The sequence below is a fragment of the Nothobranchius furzeri genome, chromosome 13 (genome assembly GCF_043380555.1).
Source record: "Nothobranchius furzeri strain GRZ-AD chromosome 13, NfurGRZ-RIMD1, whole genome shotgun sequence".
Taxonomy (NCBI): Eukaryota; Metazoa; Chordata; class Actinopteri; order Cyprinodontiformes; family Nothobranchiidae; genus Nothobranchius; species Nothobranchius furzeri.
In genome coordinates, this window is record NC_091753.1 from 59,806,766 (window position 1) to 59,828,689 (window position 21,924).

At 47.6% G+C, this 21,924-nt stretch overlaps 1 protein-coding gene across 1 annotated transcript in view; it reads left to right on the forward strand.

Moving 5' to 3' along the window:
* The first annotated feature begins 5,032 nt into the window (after positions 1 to 5,032).
* LOC107397362 (zinc finger protein 729) overlaps positions 5,033 to 21,924 on the forward strand; it is a 42,156-nt gene continuing 25,264 nt past the window's right edge. Inside the window, exons 1-17 of the mRNA XM_070543280.1 lie at positions 5,033 to 5,188; positions 5,774 to 5,872; positions 5,956 to 6,127; positions 8,371 to 8,441; positions 8,770 to 8,889; positions 16,887 to 17,151; positions 17,229 to 18,304; positions 18,776 to 19,040; positions 19,108 to 19,156; positions 19,244 to 19,309; positions 19,704 to 19,791; positions 19,909 to 20,165; positions 20,213 to 20,699; positions 20,774 to 20,810; positions 20,985 to 21,161; positions 21,262 to 21,459; positions 21,585 to 21,664. Of these exons, the coding sequence (XP_070399381.1) occupies positions 5,033 to 5,188; positions 5,774 to 5,872; positions 5,956 to 6,127; positions 8,371 to 8,441; positions 8,770 to 8,889; positions 16,887 to 17,151; positions 17,229 to 18,304; positions 18,776 to 19,040; positions 19,108 to 19,156; positions 19,244 to 19,309; positions 19,704 to 19,791; positions 19,909 to 20,165; positions 20,213 to 20,699; positions 20,774 to 20,810; positions 20,985 to 21,161; positions 21,262 to 21,459; positions 21,585 to 21,664 (3,663 nt within the window). The remainder of the gene's footprint in view (positions 5,189 to 5,773; positions 5,873 to 5,955; positions 6,128 to 8,370; positions 8,442 to 8,769; positions 8,890 to 16,886; positions 17,152 to 17,228; positions 18,305 to 18,775; positions 19,041 to 19,107; positions 19,157 to 19,243; positions 19,310 to 19,703; positions 19,792 to 19,908; positions 20,166 to 20,212; positions 20,700 to 20,773; positions 20,811 to 20,984; positions 21,162 to 21,261; positions 21,460 to 21,584; positions 21,665 to 21,924) is intronic.

Sequence of the window (21,924 nt, forward strand, 5' to 3'; positions counted from 1 at the left end):
CATTGCTTAATTTGATAGAACTATTTCCATTATTGTACAAAGTTTGGACAGATTTACAAAAGAACTGACCAAAACCAAACTTTTTTAGGGCTTCCATTATAAAATCATGCTCCAGGGAGTCAAAGGCCTTATAGAGGTCCAAGAAAAGGACGAAGCTATCGTCATGAACTAACTCAGAATAATCTAATAAATCTAATATCAATCTAACATTATTTGAAATATGTCTATTACGCATAAACCCAGACTGACTTTCATCAATAATAGAGTCAAGCACTGATTTCAGCCTCTTAGCAAGTATCGTCGCAAAGATCTTATAGTCATTGTTCAGTAAAGAAATAGGTCGCCAGTTGTCCAGTAGGAGGCAGTCTTTCTTTGGTTTAGGAATGAGAGCAATTAATCCTTGAGTTAATGTAGGAGGTAAGGAGCCTTTGAAAACACTCTCAGCAAAAACTTCCTTTAACAATGGAGCTAGGCTCTGAGAAAATTGCTTGTAAAATTCTGCAGTAAAGCCATCCGTTCCGGGTGATTTGTTTGTTTTTAGCTGGTTAATAGCATTAGTAATTTCTTTCAGTGAAATAGAGGCATCACAAAAATCAGAGTCAGCTTCAGAAATCTGATTAATATTAGGGATAGAATTGAAAAAGGTAGAAGCTTCTTGAGAGCAATATCTTGAGCTGTAAAGATCACTATAAAACTTGGCGCAATACTGAGAAATTTCCTTTGGGTCATCAATGATTGTTCCATCAATTCTTAATTGCTGAATGGAGTTAATTTTAGATTGCTGCTTTTCTAGGCTAAAGAACTATGCAGAGTTCTGCTCGCCCTCTTCGAGCCACTTGCGGCGAGATCTAACAAAGGCACCTTGCGCTTTTCGTTTATATATCTCATCTAACTTGAGCTGCTGATTGGTAAGCTCCAACTGTTCTGACTCAGTGAGTGCATCTAATGACTTAGAAGTTAGGAATGCAATTTTAAGTATAGTGTCGTTTTCCTCTAATCTCCTTTTTTTTAGCTAAATCACTACTATATTTTCTAAGGAATTTCACAATTTCGTACTTCAATAACTCCCAGTTAGTGCTAAAGAGATTTTCATTTTGAGCTTTGTCCCAATATAGTCGAATGAAACTGTCAATCTTAGAGGTCACTTCCTTGTGTTTAAGGACTGTACTGTTTAATTTCCAGTTAGAGGTTTTAGGAGGACCAGGAGAAAGAGAAGGAATGATAGTTTGAATAGTCTTATGATCAGATAGGGCTGCTGGTAAAATATTTGTAATCAAATCCTTGGATATAAGCCAGAGATCAATGCGAGACTGCTTTGATAAAGTTTTGTTGCTCCATGTATATGATTTCTGTAGCGGGTGAGTATCTCTCCATGTATCAGATAAATCAAAGCTTTGTAAGAACGTCTTCACATACATATTAGAGGAGTCTTCATTCCTTGAAGGCAGCCTATCCAGGCGATTACTTAACACAGAATTAAAATCCCCGCCTAAAACCATAGAAGCTTTCGGGTATTTAGATAACCAGTAAAGGAGACGTTCTTCCAAATTATCAAAAAAAATGTTCTCTGCTTGCGAATTGAAGCCATAAGCATTAACTATAATATAACTTACACCGGCAACCTCTAGGACTAGCAATATGTAACGACCGGTTTTGTCACGTTCAGAATTTAAAACTTTTCCACTAAAGCGGTTTTTCAAAATACAAACATCGGCTGAATGCTCTGACCCATGAGACAGCCACAGGTCCCCCCCCCCCCCCCCACTGTGATTTCCAGAAGTTGGTGTCCTGTTCAATTGAATGTGTTTCCTGTACAAAACAAAAGTCAGGATTAAGTTGTTTGCAGTATAAGAATATAGCTTTTCGTTTTAGATGGTTTATCAAACCTCTTGTGTTTAAAGAGATAATAGACAAAGACATAAGGAAAATGAACAAAGTACAATAACAAGACCAGAAAAACTAGCACGTATGCGAAAATAGATAAAGGTCTCAACAAAGCACCAACATGGGTCTGAGAACAGCAAACCTTATAAAAGATTGTGAACATGTGCTACCAAATTCAAACAGGCTGTAAACATTACAAAAATGTCGCTTAGCTAGGAAAGTCTATTCAGCGTCTCAGGGAGGAAGAATTTCCTTTCCACCCACAAAGGCGCGACCGCCTACATAGAAAGCCAGCTTGCCATCTTTCCGCGCCTGGTCAACAACGGGCCACAGCTTCTTCCTTTTCTCTGTCCTCTTCTGACAAGTCCTCCGCCAGTTTCAAGCTCTTGCTCTTCAGGAAAGTGGAGTTTTTGGCGGAGCGCCACACAGCATCACGGTAGTACCTGGAGATAAAACGTATGACGACTCCTCTTGGTTGATTAGCACCGGGCTTCCTAGGGCCAAGGCGGTGAACATACATCGATGGCATCCGGAAGCTTGGTTTTGGCCTCAGGGAGCAGACCCTGGCATATGTGAATAATCTCTCGTAGATCCTGCTGATCTTTCTCTTCTAAGCCGTGGAGCTTGAGATTCCAGCGTTGGGAGTAAGCCTTGAGCTGAGAGACACGCTGCTGTCTTATCAGAATTAACTTTGCAATCTTTAAACAGAGTTTCGCAGCGGTCAACTCTCCCTTTTACTTCTTTTACTTCAACACAAACAGCATTAAAGAATTCTTTAACATCTGCAATTTGCTTGGTGTTTTCTGTGACTGCCAGCTTCACCTCTGCAATCACTGCGGAGTTGTCACACCAACTTTTCCAATGCATCTTGTTTATCAGCTGTGTGAGGGAGGAAAGCTGGGAGAGGATTGCATCAGTTGTCGAGTCTTCCACTCCTCTCCATTTAGGTGCAGGTGAGTTGACCGGGGTGACAGGGAGAGGCGGAAAACTATCTTCCAGTAACGAGACCTTCGGTGGATCCGCATCTGACTCGAGATAGTCGTGCATATTGTCAATTAGCATGTTGTTGGTCTCCGGCAGCTCAGCGGGAGCTAGCATAGCAGCCTTGTTGGTAGAGCACGTGCTGATCAGCTCCTTTTTTACGTCGCTCTTCCTCTTCTCCTGAGGTTTCATCTTACCAGCAGACGTAGCCATAGTGCAGCCAAGCAGACGCGACAGATAACTAAAGGCGAACGTTCAGTTTGTTCACTCTAACTATATAGAGAACAGTTCGGTTTGCGGAGCTCAGCGAAGCACGCCCACTCAGAGCGCCATCTTGGTCGACCCCCCATGAATTGTCCAGTATATATTTTGATGGTGTTTACCACCAGCATCACCAGGGGAGGGGCGGGGCTACAACTGGGAAGGTCTCCAGCCATCTCAGGGACACACAGAGACAAACATTTACACACCATTCACATCAAGTGGTAAATTAGAGGTGGGGATGTGAGCTCACAGTATTCACGCCAGCTTGGTGATCTTACCAAAACACCTGTTTTACCTGCGGTAACGCATCGGGGCTGGGCATGAGCTTGTAATGAGTGTGCCTCTTTACATTTTTCAGCATTTCTCCCTTCAACTGGTGAGACTAATGCCGATATGACCCATGTCTGCTTTTGATTCAGCATGTACTGGATATCCCTCCACGTTCTCAACAAGTAAACAGAGTTTATTTCCAGAGGTCCTATAATTATATTTTTGTCAACATAGTTTATGTAGCTGAAAGAAATTACTCTTGGGAGTCGTCAGCTGCAGTGCTGTTTAGAGACTGAGGGTTTTGGTTAGCCTAGTGAACTAGACCAAATTCTCGTCTTGCAAAGTTTGGTCTAGGAATGCTCCATGGGAACCGCCACAGCCACTAGCAGCATTCTGGCTGGCCAATCACAGCTCCTTATAGGGGTTTCAAACCCATAGAGTGCTATGATTGGTCCAGTGGCTTAAAAGTGGGCAATTTTGAAATAACAGATGTTTAAAATTAGGCTACATACATAAACATGTTCAAGTCAAGTCAAAGCCTGCATCACTGGTGTGCAAGTCCAATTCAAGTTCAAGTATTTAAACATTTTTTTTTCAAGTCAGTTCTAGTCATCAATTTAATGACTCACATCTGACTCGAGTCCAATGTGACTCAAGCCCACACTTCTGCCTTTTACTGTGGTTTTTACAGTAGTGTAATTGTCTTTAGGGTTTATTTTTCTGTTTTAATATAGAGTAGTTCCATTTGTCAATATTTTTCAGTTTTATTTCAACATTTTAATCTGTAAACCACTTTGAGTTGCACTTTTTGTAGGAAAAGCGCTTTAAGAATAAAGTTTGATTGAGTACCGTTAGTTTTGTTCTTATATTAGGAGATTTTTTGGAGTAATAACACACACTCACGTTTATTTTTTATTTTAAATATATCAACAAGAAAATAAAGTTCCACTGTCAATAATAGAAGATAAATTATGTATTTGCGTCTGTGGCCGCTAGAGGGCATCATCAACATCATCATCCACAAAATGGACGAAGTGGAGCTACAGAGAGCGAGCACAAACTTTGCAAGGAACTGCAGCATTATTTTGATCACGGAGTCGTGGCGACACTCGCTGATTCCCGACGCTGCAGTCGAGCTAGCAGGTCGCGCGCTACACCGGCACGACCGCACCATCGCGTCAGGTAAGCGCAGAGGTGGAGGGCTCTGTATTTACGTGAATAACGGATGGTGTTGCAACAGCAGGGTCATCCACACACACTGCTCTCCCGATGTAGAGGTTCTGGCGGTCTCGTGCTGACCTTTTATCTCCCGAGGCAGTTTACTGTGGTGATTGTGTTAGCTGCCGGATGCTAACGTAGATACGGCGCAAAGCCTGTTGCCCATCAACACCATAAATGAACTACAGCTCGCACACCCCAAAGGGGTCTTTATTGCTGCCGGAGACTTCAACAAAGCGCGCCTGAAGAAAGTGCTTCCTAAATTCGCAGTTTGTGAAGTTACCTGGAGGGATCTGACCACCTAAGGCATGAACCGGAAGTAGATAAAACGGGAATCTCAGGCTTCCACGAATGACGATAAAATAACACTGTTGAAGTTTTTTGAAGATCCGAACAGGTTCTTCCATTAACCAGCATGTCGGAACTGGAGATAATGGTTTGCTCTATTTTGGACATCATGGTCTCCAAAAGTGTGTCCGAAGTGTCTAATCTTATCCGCGGTTCTGGATTAGATCAAGTTGAGGGCACTCCGGGTGGTACCGAGAACGAACACAAGTCTCTAGACGAGAAGGTAGGTTGTTATCCGTGCTGTGGTCCTTCCTGGTGCTGGTTTCCCTTCTTGGGTCATGGAGAAAACATCTGACTGTAGAAATAGAGCCGATAGCTAGCTGCTTTCTGTTTACTTCCGCTAGTTCAGCTGCGCGTGATTTACGAGTGAACAACATATACAAACATTTATATGTATGTGTTTATTTACAAATCTATGTGAACAGCAGCTGCGGTGGTATTTGTCTGAAGTGGAACCGGAAGGTTCCAGATGGATCCGGTTTTGTTCGGAAGCGATCTGTGTACACAACATGGAAGATCTGATATCACTCATAAAAATTAGCTAACTGTAACTAATTCATCCTTTTCCTTTAAGAAATGTGGTTTTTATGATTGATCCAAATGTCTAAAGTCTCAGTTTTTATTTTGTTTTTGGAGACGAGTTTCATCTGTGTGATGATGACCAGTGATGGAGCTTTAAGTTTAAAAGAACGTCACATTTTAGCTCCATAATAACATTTATCAAGTGAAGCCTGAAGTCATTAGAATATTGTGTTTTTATTTAAACATTGTGATTTCATATCTGACACGTTTGTATTTTCTTCCTCAGGTGGCAGAGTTCAGCACCTTCATGGTGTCTTTGGCACAGGGAGTGGTGAAGAACATCTGTCAGCAGTTGGAGGAGAGTTTGTCGGCTCTGAAGCTGGAAGTACGAGACCAGCTTCATCATTCCCGATCTTGGCTGAATTCTTTCAATTGCTGAAGTCCAGAATCTGGGTGCATGTGTTGCAGGTGTCACGTGGGACGACTGAGATCACATCCCTGAGGAGAATGCTGATGGAGACGGAGCTGAAGCTGATGCTGGAGGCTCCAGGAGGAGTCCAGGAGGTGGTGGAGGTAGGAGGTGCTGAGGAGAGGAGCTGTCCGATCAGCAGAGAAGAGGAAGAATCTGTGAGACAGTTAGGTTAGATGCTTTTTTCATTCTCTAATGCTTTGATTCTTGTGTTTTTATTGATTTGATGAAACAAACCAAAAATCAATTCTATGTATTCTTAACTGGACGGCCAAATGTCTCCTAAAGGTGTGAAACACTGAGAAACCATTTTTAATGATTGGTTCTGATTATAATGTCACTCTGAGCAGGCTGAACATGAAAATAGTCTCCTCCACCTATCAGCAGAAAACATCTCGATTAGTAGTAGCTAACTGTTAGCATTAGCAACTCCCCCACACAGCAGAACTCCTCCAGGCTTGTGTTATTTGTGGAGATAAAGCATCAACTTTGTAGAGCAAACAGAAAGAAAGAAGACAATCTTTTATAAAGCGCCTCTCTAGATGAAAATCACAAGGCGCTTCACGAAAACAAAAGTATAATTTTTTTTTACAAATGATTAAAATAACGTTTTAATGAGAAAAACACAAATTTTGATTTTAAAAAATGTAAGGAAAGGGAGAGAGAACATGAATAGGAGAGAGGGAAATCAGTGGATCCCGGTAAAGGCGGAATAAGAGCAGAACAAGGAGGTCCCACTGTCGCGTGCACGTCCCATTTACCGGTTCCGTTAGAACTTATGAGACAATGCATCTATCAGGGTTCTTGTGGGGGTGTCGGCGAGTTTTATCGTATCAGACCCGGGTTTGGACCTCCTAATTAGAATCGTATCTTTTATTTTAAAGGTGAAATGATATGCAAGACTTTTCCTTCTGTAGTAGCTCACTTCTTTTTAAGCAATCCCGTTATCTTAAGGTTTCTTTATATTAATCTGTCACAAACCGTAAAGTAAGTCCTGATAATTCAAGAACCCATAATTAATGTGCTTACCTCTGTGCAATTAATGGTCAGGGCCCCCACTCGTGAAGCTTTAGAGAAAACCTGAAATAATCAGGATTATGTTTCTTTTCCAAAAAAGTTTATTACAAAATAGAAAAATACAAAAATGAGTAAATATAAAAACAACCGCTATCCCCCAAGGAGGAATTAGTTCAAAATGATTAAATAAGAGAGTTAGTTTACACCAGCTCATATCTTCTGAGAATCTCCCCAAACTCTTACCAAAAACTTGTCTAAGCTCTGCTTCTCTCCAAAAAACTGCCTGTCGTCCCCCATCCAGCAGGACGGGGGATGACCCCTCCAAATCTGCTCTGTCTCTTCTTGTCGTCTGCCCCAGCTCTCTCTCTCCGATCTGAGCTGCATCCCTTTTATATCATTCCTGAGACTGCTTTACACAATGTAAGAGTCACATATCATTCTCTCCTGACAGTTTAGGTCAAGAGGTCATTTACCAAATACACTTTTTTAGCTCTACACAAAACATTTTGGTGTCATTATCACTTCATGCAGTATTCACATGAGGGCACAAAAGTTACATGTTGCATTCCTTATGAGAGCACAGGTCATAAATCTTCATGTTGGTAGCAAATTGTAGGTCTTCCTTCAGCATTCCTGAGGACTTCTGGTCCAAACGGGCTGTCCTCACTCCAGTCCAGTCCTTCTTTTCCCGCCAGAGGTGGATCCAGGGCTGGGGCGAGGGGTGGAACCAGGGGTGGAACCAGAGAAACCAGCCTGCCTCTTGACCTTTTGCCTAGTTCTGTCCTCTTGTCCGTGACCCTTCTGTGACCCTTGTTTCTGACCACAGTTTCTTGACCTGTCGCCCAGCTCCTGTCGGCTGGCTGATTTTGCTTGCACAAGCCAGTTCAGTGTTTCAGCTTGCCAACATCTTTGGTATGTGGGGACTGGCAACACCACCAACGCCTGAACAGGCGAGTTTAAAGGAGACCACTGAGTCCACTGATCTCAGGCTCAGGGGGAGACCTGCAAATTATCAGTTAATTGCTGTTCATGTTGATGAAAACTTGACCTTTGGTACGCTACACAGAGGAGAGATGTCCCGGTATCAGGAAGTAGGACTCCACATCCTGTCGTCTGAAGCTCCCTTCTCCTCCAGACTTCTGCGTGCTGATCCAGGCGCTTCTGGGCTTTTTCCCTACTGTACGACTTACAAGGCATTCATTCCTGCTAGACGCTGCTGCAGACGATTAAACGAGTGTTCCACACCTTTAATTTCACACACACACACACACACACACACGTGTTCTGCCACTCTAACCCAGAGATGATTCAAACCGCTCCGTTTTAAATTATGTCTTCGTTTCTGTTAAATCAACTGACGGAGACTAAAAGTGATGAACATCTTTGTTTTTAAACAGTTGTGGTCTCAGATGAAGCGGGAGTGAAGCGGTTACCCATAATTCAGCTGTGTGAAGGCAGAAGTTACGAGGTAAAGCTAGTTAGTTTAGTCACGTCTAACTTCATCATTATACTGTTACTTGTTTGCACCTTAAACTGTGTGTGTGTGTGTGTGTGTATGTGTGTGTGTGTGTATTCAATGATTTGTATGTGTAAGAACTGAAGTTACACACACACACACACACAAATTTAGATACACACTTTTTTCTCCCCTTAAAAGTCCGTGTCGTAAGCCTGTGCAGCGGCCATACATGATCTTGAATCCTGAAACTTCTAGAATTGGTGCGTTTAAAGAAGGAAACAGAAGCGTTCCGCTGATTCATGATTCCAGTTGAAGTTGTCTCCATGTTCCTTCTCAGGACAGCCCCCAGATCATTTTAGTGAAAGAGGAGGGGCTTGATGTCGCAGCCAATCAGACAGCGGTTGCATCTGGCAATGACCCCACCCCTGATGATGATGATGATGATCCTGACTACCAGGTAAGTTTTCGTTATTATCGTCTCTCGTCTCGTCTTCCTCCGCTTATCCGGGTCCGGGTCGCGGGGGCAGCATCCCAACTAGGGAGCTCCAGGCCGTCCTCTCCCCGGCCTTGTCCACCAGCTCCTCCGGCAGGACCCCAAGGCGTTCCCGGACCAGATTGGAGATGTAACTTCTCCAACGTGTCCTGGGTCGACCCGGGGGCCTTCTGCCGGCAGGACATGCCCGAAACACCTCCCCAGGGAGGCGTCCAGGAGGCATCCTGACCAGATGCCCAAACCACCTCAACTGGCTCCTTTCGATCCGGAGGAGCAGCGGTTCTACTCCGAGTCCCTCCCGAATGTCCGAGCTCCTCACCCTATCTCTAAGGCTGAGCCCGGCCACCCTACGGAGGAAACTCATTTCGGCCGCTTGTATCCGCGATCTCGTTCTTTCGGTCATTACCCAAAGCTCATGACCATAGGTGAGGATTGGGACGTAGATCGACCGGTAAATCGAGAGCCTGGCTTTCTGGCTCAGCTCCCTCTTCCCCACGACAGATCGGCTCAGCGTCCGCATCACTGCAGACGCCGAACCAATCCGCCTGTCGATCTCCCGATCCCTCCTACCCTCACTCGTGAACAAGACCCCAAGATACTTAAACTCCTCCACTTGAGGTAGGACCTCTCCCCCGACCCGGAGGTGGCAAGCCACCCTTTTCCGGTCGAGAACCATGGTCTCAGATTTGGAGGTGCTGATCCTCATCCCAGCCGCTTCACATTCGGCCGCGAACCTACCCAGCAAGAGCTGAAGGTCAGAGCTGGATGAAGCTAGGAGGACCACATCATCCGCAAAAAGCAGAGACGAGATTCTCCTGCCACCAAACTCGACACACTCCACACCACGGCTGCGTCTAGAAATTCTGTCCATAAATGTGATGAACAGAACCGGTGACAAAGGGCAGCCCTGGCGGAGTCCAACCCTCACTGGGAACAGGTCCGACTTACTACCGGCTATGCGGACCAAACTCACGCTCCTCTGGTAAAGGGACTGAATGGCCCTTAACAGAAAGCCACCCACCCCATACTCCTGGAGCGTCCCCCACAGGGTGCCCCTGGGGACACGGTCATAAGCCTTCTCCAAATCCACAAAGCACATGTGGATTGGTTGGGCAAACTCCCATGCCCCCTCCATCACCCTTGCAAGGGTATAGAGCTGGTCCACAGTTCCACGGCCAGGACGAAAACCACATTGCTCCTCCTCTATCTGAGATTCAACTATCGATCGGACCCTCCTCTCCAGTACCTTGGCGTAGACCTTTCCAGGGAGGCTGAGGAGTGTGATCCCCCTATAGTTGGAACACACCCTCAGGTCACCCTTCTTAAAGATGGGGACCACCACCCCGGTCTGCCACTCCCTAGGAACTGCCCCCGATGACCACGCAATGTTGTAGAGACGTGTCAACCATGACAGCCCTACAACATCCATAGCCTTGAGATACCCAGGACGAACCTCATCCGCCCCCGGGGCTCCGCCGCTGTGTAGTTGTTTGACTACCTCAGCAACTTCTGCCCCTGAGATCGGACAGTCCATCCCCAGGCCTCCCAGCTCTGGTTCCTCCTCGGAATGCGCATTGGTGGGATTGAGGAGCTCCTCAAAGTATTCCTTCCACCGTCCGACTATAGCCTCAGTTGACGTCAGCAGCTCCCCATCCCCACTGTAAACAGTGTGAGCGAGTTGCTGCCTTCCTCTCCTGAGGCGCCGGACAGTTTGCCAGAACCTCTTTGGAGCCGATCAATAGTCTTTCTCCATGGCCTCACCAAACTCCTCCCACGCCCGAGATTTTGCCTCGGCAACTGCCACTGCTGCACCCCGCTTGGTTATCCGGTACCTGTCTGCTGCCTCCGGAGACCCACAGACCAGCCACGCCCTGTAGGCCTCCTTCTTCAGCCTGACGGCTCCCCGAACCTCTGGTGTCCACCAGCGGGTACGGGGGTTGCCACCACGACTGGCACCGGCCACCTTACGACCACAGCTAGCAACAGCCGCCTCGACAATCGCAGAGTGGAACAAGGCCCACTCGGACTCAATGTCCCCCACTGCTCTCGGGACGTGGTCAAAGCTCTGCCGGAGGTGGGAGTTGAAGACCGTCTTAACAGGTTCTTCTGCCAGGCGTTCCCAACAGACCCTCACTATGCGTTTGGGTCTGCCAGGTCTACGCGGCATGTTCCCTTGCCATCTGATCCAACTCACCACCAGGTGGTGATCAGTTGACAGCTCCGCCCCTCTCTTCACTCGGGTGTCCAAAACATACGGTCGCAGGTCAGATGATACGACTACAAAATCTATCATCGACCTGTGACCTAGGCTGCCCTGGTACCAAGTGTACCGGTGGGCATCCTTATGTTCGAACATGGTGTTCGTTATGGCCAAACTGCGGCTTGCACAGAAGTCCAATAACAAAACACCGCTCGAGTTCTGATTAGGTGGGCCGTTCCTCCCAATCACACCCCTCCAGGTCAAGCTGTCATTGCCCACGTGAGCATTGAAGTCCCCCAGCAGGACAATGGAGTCCCCTGATGGAGCACTATCTAGCACTCGTCCCAGGGACTCCAAAAAGGGTGGGTACTCTGAACTGATATTTGGCCCATAAGCACAAACAACAGTCAGGACCCGTTCCCCGACCCGAAGGCGCAAGGAAGCTACCTTCTTGTCCCCCGGGGTAAACCCCAACACACAGGCAGAGAGTCTCGGGGCTAACAAAAAGCCAACCCCAGCCCTCCGCCTCTCACCCGGAGCAACTCCAGCAAAGTAGAGTGTCCAACCCCTCTCCAGGTCTTGGGTTCCAGAGCCAATGCAATGTGTCGAGGTGAGTCCGACTATATCTAGCCGGTACCGCTCAACCTCTGCCACAAGCTCCGGCTCCTTCCCCGCCAGCGAGGTGACGTTCCATGTCCCAAAAACTAGTTTCCTTGTCCGGGGATTGGACCGCCAAGGCTCCCGCCTTGGTCTGCCACCCGATTCACATTGCACCGGACCCTTCATGTTCCTCCTGCGGGTGGTGGGTCCACAGTTGGACGAGCCCATGTATCCGGTTCGGGCTGGGCCCGGCCGGGCCCCATGGGCGAAAGCCCGGCCACCAGGCGCTCGCTCACGGGCCCCAACCCCAGGCCTGGCTCCAGGGTGGGACCCCGGTAACCCTCCGGGCCGGGTACTCCGACTCTTCGTTTTCACCGCCATGAAAGATCCTTCGAACCGTTCTTTGTCTCACCCTTCACCTAAGACCAATTTGTCATGGGAGACCCTACCAGGGGCACTAAGTGCCCCAGGCAACATAGCTCCTAGGATCATTAGGGCACTCAAACTCCTCCACCACGATAAGGTGACGGTTCAAGGAGGAGTTTCGTTATTATCCTCTTGTTAAATTATTTTAATATTTAGGCCTGGCTCATGCTTCTGCGTCAGCTCCACGAGGGAGAGACGCACGGATTGGTGGAAGCCTTCAGCCTTCTCCGTCTCCTGGGGAGTGTTGTGAAGCAGTTCCCTGCCAGGACAGCAGAGGGCGTAGCGCTGTTCTGTGGTATCCTGTCATGGATCCAAGATATTGTGTTTATGTATTTCAGAGACTTTAACACAAACAAATTTGTCCCTCATCCTCCACCACCTCTTCATGCACTCGCCACCTCCAAATCCACGTTTCTCGTCATTTCCGTCCACAAATAAAAACGCTTGCTGCGTATCTTTTTACTTCTTCAGTCACGGGTGAATGAACGTTCTCATTTTAGAGTTTTTCCACGAGGTATTCATCAAGCTGCTCCGTCTGCCACTAGATATCTGTTTTTGAGGGCGCAATGGCGGTGCTGTTGACAAAAGGGCTGTCCTGACCAATCACAAGCTTGCATTCTCCGTCTCGTTCAATGGATGTTTAGAAAAGTGGGCTCGACTCCGTTCGTCCTCGCGAGGGCTCTCAGGCTGGCTCACAAAGACGTATAATGGCGTTGCGTGTCTCTGTACCGACGCAAACGCAGAAGCATGAACTGGGCTTTAGATCAGTGGTTCCCAATAGAGGTACGTGTACCCCTAGTGGTCCGTGAGCGCATTACAGAAGGTACACAGAAGAATGAATGTTTCATCACCCAGAGGATGACAGCACTCTCCCTGGTAAAATAAACAAAACATTGGGTTTGGATGTGTTATTCTTACTAATACTCGAAGTAATGCACAGTTATATATGGTTGATATTATCATATAGGGACTGACTCACGGGTCCCTGGAAGAACGAAAAATATGTACAGTATGTACATGTCTACATTGTCTTCTCAGGAACAGAAGAAAAGGCAGAAAATATCATTTCTATAGCGCCTCTCAAGATAAAAACCACGAGGCGCTTCACAAAAACAAAAAATGTAAAATTATAAAAAATAATTTAGAAAATGTTTAAAAATATATTTAAAATGAGCAAAAATAGACAATTGTGATTAATAATGTTAATAAAGAGAGAGAGTGAACAGGAAAGAGGGAAATCAGTGGATCCTGAGGAAGGTGGAATAGGTGGGGAGAGCAGAATAAAGAGAGAGAGGTGAAGAAGGTCATACAAAAGCCAGCTTGAACAAGTGAGTCTTCAGCTGCTTTTTAAAGGAGACCACTGAGTCCACTGATCTCAGGCTCAGGGGGAGAGAGGTCCAGAGTCTGGGGGCCACAGCAGCAGATGATCTGTCACCTTTGACCTTTAGCCTGGTGCTGCACAACCAGTAGGCTTTGATCACTGGACCTCAGGGACCTGCTGGGGGTGTAGGGACTAAGAAGATCACCAGTGTAAGATGGTGCTTGTCCATGTAAGGCCCTATAGACCAGAACCAGGATCTTGTAATGAACTCTGAAGTTGACTGGCAGCCAGTGAAGCTGGAGGAGAAGCGGGGTGATGTGGGTGTGTTTGGAGGACTTGGTCAGAAGCCGAGCACAGGCGTTCTGAACCACCTGTAGACGGTTCAGGGAGGTTCTGCTCAGACACGTGAAAAGAGAGTTACAGTAGTCTAAGCGTGAGGAGATGGGTTAAGAAACACTGAAGGAAAGACCAGAGCAGGGCTGCAGCTGCTACTGTGAGAGGACCAGAAGCCTCAGTCCAGTTTCACATGGATCAGAGATCATTGAGTCCAGTCAGATCATTTTCTCAAGCTGTGGTGCAGATGCAGAGCTCCAGAAAGTTTCCACGTGGAGTCTCGACCCTGCATGAGGATTGTTAAAGAATCACCTGAGCCAGACAGGAAGTGAGACGTGGTTCAGTGTGAAGGAGATTAAATGAAATTATTTTCATGTTATGATCAGTTGTACGTTCTGCTTTTGGGGAATCGCCGACACGTTTGACTAAGGGGGTAGTTGTGGTACGAGAAAACGGCTCAGGGGGTCCACGAGTCAGAAAAGGTTGTGAAACATCTGCTTTAGATGGCCAAAACATCTGTTTGCATTCTAGAAACCAAAATAATGAATTAGTTTTTACAAGTGAAATAACTGAATGACTTTGGTATTTAAGATACAGTGGGGCAAAAAAGTATTTAGTCAGCCACCGATTGTGCAAGTTCTCCCACAAGTATTTGGTCACTTCAAACAAGGAAAATCTCTGGCTCTCACAGACCTGTAACGTCTTCTTTAAGAAGCTTTTCTGTCCTCCACTCATTACCTGTATTAATGGCACCTGTTTGAACTCATTATCTGTATAAAAGACACCTGTCCACAGCCTCAAACAGTCAGACTCCAAACTCCACTATGGCCAAGACCAAAGAGCTTTCGAAGGACACCAGGAAAAGAATTGTAGACCTGCACCAGACTGGGAAGAGTGAATCTACAATAGGCAAGCAGCTTGGTGTTAAAAAATCAACTGTGGGAGCAATTATCAGAAAATGGAAGACGTACAAGACCACTGATAATCTCCCTCGATCTGGGGCTCCACACAAGATCTCACTCCGTGGGGTCAAAATGATCATGAGAACGGTGAGCAAGAATCCCAGAACCACACGGGGGACCTGGTGAATGACCTGCAGAGAGCTGGGACCACAGTAACAAAGGTCACCATCAGTAACACACTACAACAGCAGGGAATCAGATCCTGCAGTGCCAGACGTGTTCCGCTGCTGAAGCCAGTGCATGTCCAGGCCCGTCTGAAGTTTGCCAGAGAGCACATGGATGATACAGCAGAGGATTGGGAGAATGTCATGTGGTCAGATGAAACCAAAGCAGAACTTTTTGGTATAAACTCAACTCGTCGTGTTTGGAGGAAGAAGAATACTGAGTTGCATCCCAAGAACACCATACCTACTGTGAAGCATGGGGGTGGGAACATCATGCTTTGGGGCTGTTTTTCTGCTAAGGGGACAGGACGACTGATCCGTGTTAAGGACAGAATGAATGGGGCCATGGATCGTGAGATTCTGAGCCAAAACCTCCATCCATCAGTGAGAGCTTTGAAGATGAAACGTGGCTGGGTCTTCCAACACGACAATGATCCCAAACACACCGCCCGGGCAACAAAGGAGTGGCTCCATAAGGAGCATTTGAAAGTCCTGGAGTGGCCTAGCCAGTCTCCAGACCTCAACCCCATAGAAAATCTGTGGAGGGAGTTGAAAGTCCGTGTTGCTCGGCGACAGCCCCAAAACATCACTGCTCTCGAGAAGATCTGCATGGAGGAATGGGCCAAAATACCAGCTAGTGTGTGTGCAAACCTGGTAAAGACCTATAGTAATCGTTTGACCTCTGTTATTGCCAACAAAGGTTATGTTACAAAGTACTGAGTTGAATTTTTGTTATTGACCAAATACTTATTTTCCACCCTGATTTACAAATAAATTCTTTAAAAATCCTGCCATGTGAATTCATGGATTTTTTTTTCACATTCTGTCTCTCACAGTTGAAGTGTACCTATGATGTAAATTACTGACCTCTGTCATCATTTTAAGTGGGAGAACTTGCACAATCGGTGGCTGACTAAATACTTTTTTCCCCACTGTATTTACACTGACTAAGTTTATTAACAGACAGAAAGTTTCACATCAACTACTTAGTTTTGCTGCTTTAGACGTCTTTCTCTTTTGGTGCCTGCGTTTAGGGACTGTTACACCCCTCTGTGGGCTCGGTTAGGAAGGTGAGGGGAATAAACATAAGATGGACCAGAATAACAAAAAGTGACCCTCGTTGGGGAGAAAAAGGCTTGACCAAGCAAAACCAAACTCAAAGTGTGGTTGTGTTTTCAAAGGTTTTATTACAACAACAAAAAGAGGAACCAAAAGAAGGGCCAGAAAAAAAACCTTACCTAGAAATTATCCAAACTAAGTTAACCTTAAGTAACTGAAAACGTCCAGAGGACCAACCACTCTAAATCCTAAATAAATCTCCTTTATTTAAAAAGGGAATGAAACGCAAAAGGGGAAAACCCCCACCTGGTAATTTACCCACAAGGTGGTCTAGCAGACACACCGAAACCAAAACTACCGCTTAACTGGGAATATCCCAAACACAAAAGGTTCTAAAGCTGCTTCTTCACAAGAAGCAAACCACAACCTGGTATTAACCACAAAATCTCTGGTAACCGCCAACGGGGAGAGAACACACGTTGCCTCTGCAACCACAAACATTTCTCTCCCCTGATGAGCTCTAGCTGGCCGCTTTTGAAGGGCCGGCTGATGAGGTGAAAAGTCCCAGCTGGCCGTGCCTGCCGCTCCGGCGCTGTCCATGGTGCTGGAGTAAGGACAACATCCCAAGGCGTAGCTGTCCGTGGTGCTGCGCTGCTGTACAGGGAACGGTGCGCAGCACACCACTGGGCTCCAAAACGGCGGCGGCCGTAACAGGGACGATGGTGTGTAATCACCGAGTAGTCAGATTTGGTTTGGAGTTCTTGACTGATGAGCGAAAGCTGTGGTGGAAGGTTTCGGCCATCTTGCTCCTGAGCTGTGAGATAACTGTTGGCTCATCGCTGCCACAGGTAAAGAAATAAATCTGTTAGAAACTCAACCGTTCTGATTTCTGTCAGGTGGAACCAGCAGATCCAGGTGATGGTGACTCGACGACCACCACAGAGTCCAGGTCTCAAGCTGGAGTCACAGCGGGAAGCCGGGGTCAGAAGGAGCAGAACCTGAGCTGTAAGCTCTGCCAGAAAACGTTCACCAGTCTGCCGCAGCTCAAAGCCCACAAGGCCGTCCATGAAGCCACCATAGAGAAATCCCTCCACTGCTCCGTGTGTGGGAGAGGCTTTTCGTTGCAGCGCAGCCTCGACACCCACATGAAGCTGCACACAGGCAAGGCTTTAGCTCTTGTGTCCAACGACAGCTGGGTTCGTCCATTTATCTGGTGTCTCTGTTGGTTCCATCTCCAGGTGAAAGACCTCACGTCTGTGACGTTTGTGGGAAGGGCTTCACATTGAAGAGTCTCTTGAGGAGCCACCAGCACCTCCACGACGGGGTGCGTTTGTTTCAGTGTGATCAGTGTGGGAAGAGTTTTCACCGAGCACACGCCCTGAAACTGCACCAGCGGGTCCACACTGGGGAGCGGGGCTACTGCTGCCCATACTGCACCAAAAGCTTCAGCACGCGAGGTGAACTGTCGCGCCACCTGCGCGTACACTCGGGTGAAAAGCCGTACAAGTGCGAGACGTGCGGCAAAAGCTTCAGCATACCAGGTAACCTGTCGCGCCACCTGCGCATTCACACGGGTGAAAAGCCGTACAAGTGCGAGACGTGCGGCAAAAGCTTCAACCAGGCGGATACCCTGAAAGTTCACGTGCGGATCCACACGGGTGAAAAGCCGTACAAATGCGAGACGTGCGGCAAAAGCTTCAACCAGGGAAATGCCCTGAAAGGCCACATGCAGATCCACGCTGCAGTTCGTCCTTTCAGATGTGAAACCTGCGGCAAAAGCTTCAACCTGGCGAATACCCTGAAAGTTCACCTGCGCATACACACGGGTGAAAAGCCATACAAGTGCGAGACGTGCGGCAAAAGCTTCAACCAGGCGAATACCCTGAAAAGCCACATGCGGATCCACACTGGAGTTCGTCCTTCCAGATGTGAAACCTGCGGCAAATGCTTCATCCAGGACAGCTCCCTGATGATGCACCAGGAGGCCACTGACTCGGAGGACACCCTGGCCTGCGTGGCGTGTGGCATCGTGATGCCTTGTGTGGATTCTTTACGCAAACACCTCCACACACACGCGGACATTCCCTGCACATGTGAGCCCTGTGGTGTCCAGCTCAGCTCCATCACCAAACTGCAAGCGCACCAGCAGCACCACTCGGTGGACCGGCCTCACAGCTGCAGCACCTGTGGGAAAAGCTTCACGTCATCCAGCTACCTGAAGGTCCACCTGAAGTCGCACAGCGGCGAGAAGCCATTCAGCTGTGACATCTGTGGTCACAGGTTCACGCAGCACAGCAGCCTGAAGTCCCATCAGGTGGGTTCAGGATATGGCTGACGTCTGGATTCGGGAGCTCCTACAGCTTCCACCTGCTTAGGAGGTCGTACCAGACGTCAGCAGGTTGTTTGGTGTGAAGAAAAAGTCAATCAAATTTAATTTGGGAGAATTTTTTCCCCCGATAAAAGTTTTAAAGCAAGTGCGAGTTATTAGTTAGGTCACCAGCAAGCAGAAATAGCATCAGATGCTAACGTCTGTAGATATTACACATTCTACTGGAGTTCCAGTAAGGCCAGTTCCTGTGTGCTGGTGACCAGCAGCGCTCCAAACCCAGGCTAGATGGGAAACTTGTGCTTAGCGTGAGTTTCTGTCATCGCTGTGTTAGTTCTGTCCTCCAGGACTGATGTGCTAACAGCTAGGCAAGCAGCAGTCTTTTATTTTTTATTTTTTTATTATCTTACCTGATGCAGGTTTTTTTTAACGCTCTCCCTCCAACCTTCTCCTCTAAAGGCGATCCACACCGGAGAGAAACCGTTCATCTGCCCCACGTGTGGAAAAGGGTTCAACAATGCGGGCAACCTGAGCAGACACAAGCGCATCCACACAGGTGAGAAGCCATACAGCTGCGACACCTGCGGGCGCCGCTTCAACCAGGGCAACAGCCTGAAGGCTCACCAGCAGATCCACACCGGAGAGAAGCCCTACATGTGTGACAAATGTGGGAAGAGCTTCTCCTACCTGAGGAACTTGAAGGACCACAAGTGTTTCTATGTGTGAGGAGAATCTGGGGTGTGGTGGAGGTCCACCCACCCCCCCATCACCTGAACTGCTTATGCTATCAGGGTCGCTGGGAGCTGATGTCCAGCAGTCATCTAAGGACACCCTGGACAGGTCTCCAGTTCATCACAGGGACACACAACTAGCACCAGCATGCATGCTTTAGGTCTGTTGGTGGGATTTGAACCACAAACCTTGCAGCAAGGCGACCCTGCAGCTCGCAGATGAACTTATTCATCCTTTTGTTAATTCTGTAAGTTTTTCAGGGTGAGAAATGTCGACTGAAACATGAAATGTTGAGGTTTCTGAGCTCTGACCGGCTGACGTGATTCTGTCTGACCTTTAACCTGAGATCAGAAGTCTGGATCTAGGCGAGCATCAGCTGATGTGATAAATACAAAAACTGTTCAGATTCTGTTTCCCCCCAAAAATATCAAAGGTTTTATTTCTGGAGTTTATTTGGGAACATAATAAAACAGTTTTGAGAACAGAAGAGCTGTTCTGCTCTGGCGTTGTCGTCTACCTTCTAATCTGAGGCAGCTTAAAGGGTTTTATTGGTATGATGGCAAAAGAAAATATAGACATAAATGTGAATTGTTCTGTGAATACATGAACAACCTTCACATTGTTCATGTTCGAGTTTCTGTCGGGCTCATTTCAGGTTTCCAGGAGCAAATCTGAACTCTTGTTCAAGAGTAAGTGCAGACAGGAACAGAGACGGTGCTGAGGGGCAGAAAACCACTTCAGAGGTGGGAGGAGGCGACAGATAGAAGAGGCAGAGCTAGCCCACGAAGGATTGAAACAGGAAGTTGACACCCCTGGTGTCGAATCCGCCAAAGTGTTCTTGGGACACCTCTTGTCTCGAGAGAGCAGGTGAGCCCCTGGTGTCTGAGACACTGGAACAGGTGCTCCCCTGCAACGCTCTTCTGGACACTGGCTACACCCTCATGTGCCAGTCTATTTTCAACCGCCTTTGCCTTGCTGCGGGGGGAGGAGTTCGGCCTCCAGAACTCACTTCTTGTGCAGCAGCTGTCCGTGTTTTCTCTCCTTGTAACAATCTTGTCATCCACGTCTCTTCTCCACTTTACGATCGGTCCTATGTTGACACACCCCGTGTACGTCTGTGAGCGCAGTGCCATGCCTTTGATCCTTGGCGTTGGCCTTTTGAAGCGCCTTGAAGCTTTTGTCAATCTGGAATGGGGGGAACTTTGGGCATGTGTTGAAGACCCCCTGCCCTTTGTTTTGCCTCCTGACCTTGACCTTCACTGCTTTGCGGTTGGAGACTGAGCATGGGGAAACCACATGCTCCCTGCCGAGCTCAGAGCCTCCACCACCACTACCACAGCTTCCATCAGAGCCGCACTCTGATGTTTTATCTCACATTGTACAGGTCGTGGACAATGAAGTTGAGCGAGACAAGCTACAGCAGCTTCTGTTAAAATACAAGGACTCTCTTTCAGTCGACTCCTTGGACTTTGGGCTAACCACTATCCGTGAGGTCAGGATTCCTACACCGCCACATGCAGCGCCGACTTATGTGCGTCAATACAAGATTCCCCTGGCGTCCCATGGACAGGTCCAGGAAATGGTTGACAGCCTCTTGGTGAAGGGTATCATTCAACCCTGCAACAGCACCTACTCGGCTCCATTGTGGCCGGTAAAGAAGCCTAATGGTAAGTGGCGACTGACCATTGACTACAGGAAACTCAACCAACAAGTTCCTTTGTCTAGGTGGCCGATGACGTGCCTGAAACAAGAACTTCCGAAGGTGAGAGATGCTAAGTACTTCTCCACTCTTGACATTGCGTCTGGATTCTGGACAGTCGCTGTCCATAAATCTGACCAATATAAATGTGGCAAGGTGGATAAACGAGGGCCCGGGCGGGATTCGATCCCCAGACTCCCGGTTGAGAGTCATACGCTCTAACCCTTGGCCAAGTAGCCAGGGCGCATGATCAATCGGGACACTGTGACGGGATGCTCACACTGTCACATAAATTAGCCTTCACCTTCGTCAACCGCCATGACACCTTCACTCGGTGTCCTTTTGGCTATTCCAACTCACTGGCTGATTTCAACATCTTTTTGGACAAAGCCTGCCCTGATGCTCGAGAGCAAGGTTTATGTTTATGTTTATTCATTTAGCAGACGCGTTTATCCAAAGCGACTTACAATTTATAACCTATAGGGCATGTTGTGATCTGTGGGGGAAACCGGAGTACCCGGAGGAAACCCACGCATGCATGGGGAGAACACGCAACTCTACGCAGAAAGGCCGCTGCAGAGCGGTACCCTCATCAATCTCAATGACATTCTTGTTCATAAGCGTACCTTGGATGACCACCTCTCCGAGCTGGACCACGTCATGGGTCAGCTCACGGCTGCTGGTGCAAAGATTTCTCTCGTCTGTGGTGCAGGTCAAAGGTTCAGTTTGTTGGCCTCCTTGTGGGACCACAGGGAGTGCAGCTTCAACTTGGCTGAATTCAAGGAGTTGCTACCGTCAAATCTCCTACGAATGTCTCTGAACTTCGGAGTTTTCTAGGTGTGTGCAACTACTCTCGCCAGTTCGTAGAACGCTACGCTGAGATGGCGAGACCTCTGACTGCCCTGCTGAAAAAGAGTGTGCCTTTCGAGTGGACTGGGCAGCAGCAATAGGCCATGGATGACCTGAAGGCCGCGTTATGCTCAGCTCCATGCCTGGCGCTTCCTGATTGTGGCAAAGAGTTCCACCTTGAGGTCGGGTTCTCATCTAACTGCTTGAGTGCCGGTCTCTATCAAGTATGACTGCGACAGGCGTGTCGTAGCCTATGCTAGTAAGCTCTTGTCCGGTCCTGAGTTAAAGTCCTCTGGCTGTGAAAAAGCTTTGCTTTCCACCATGTGGA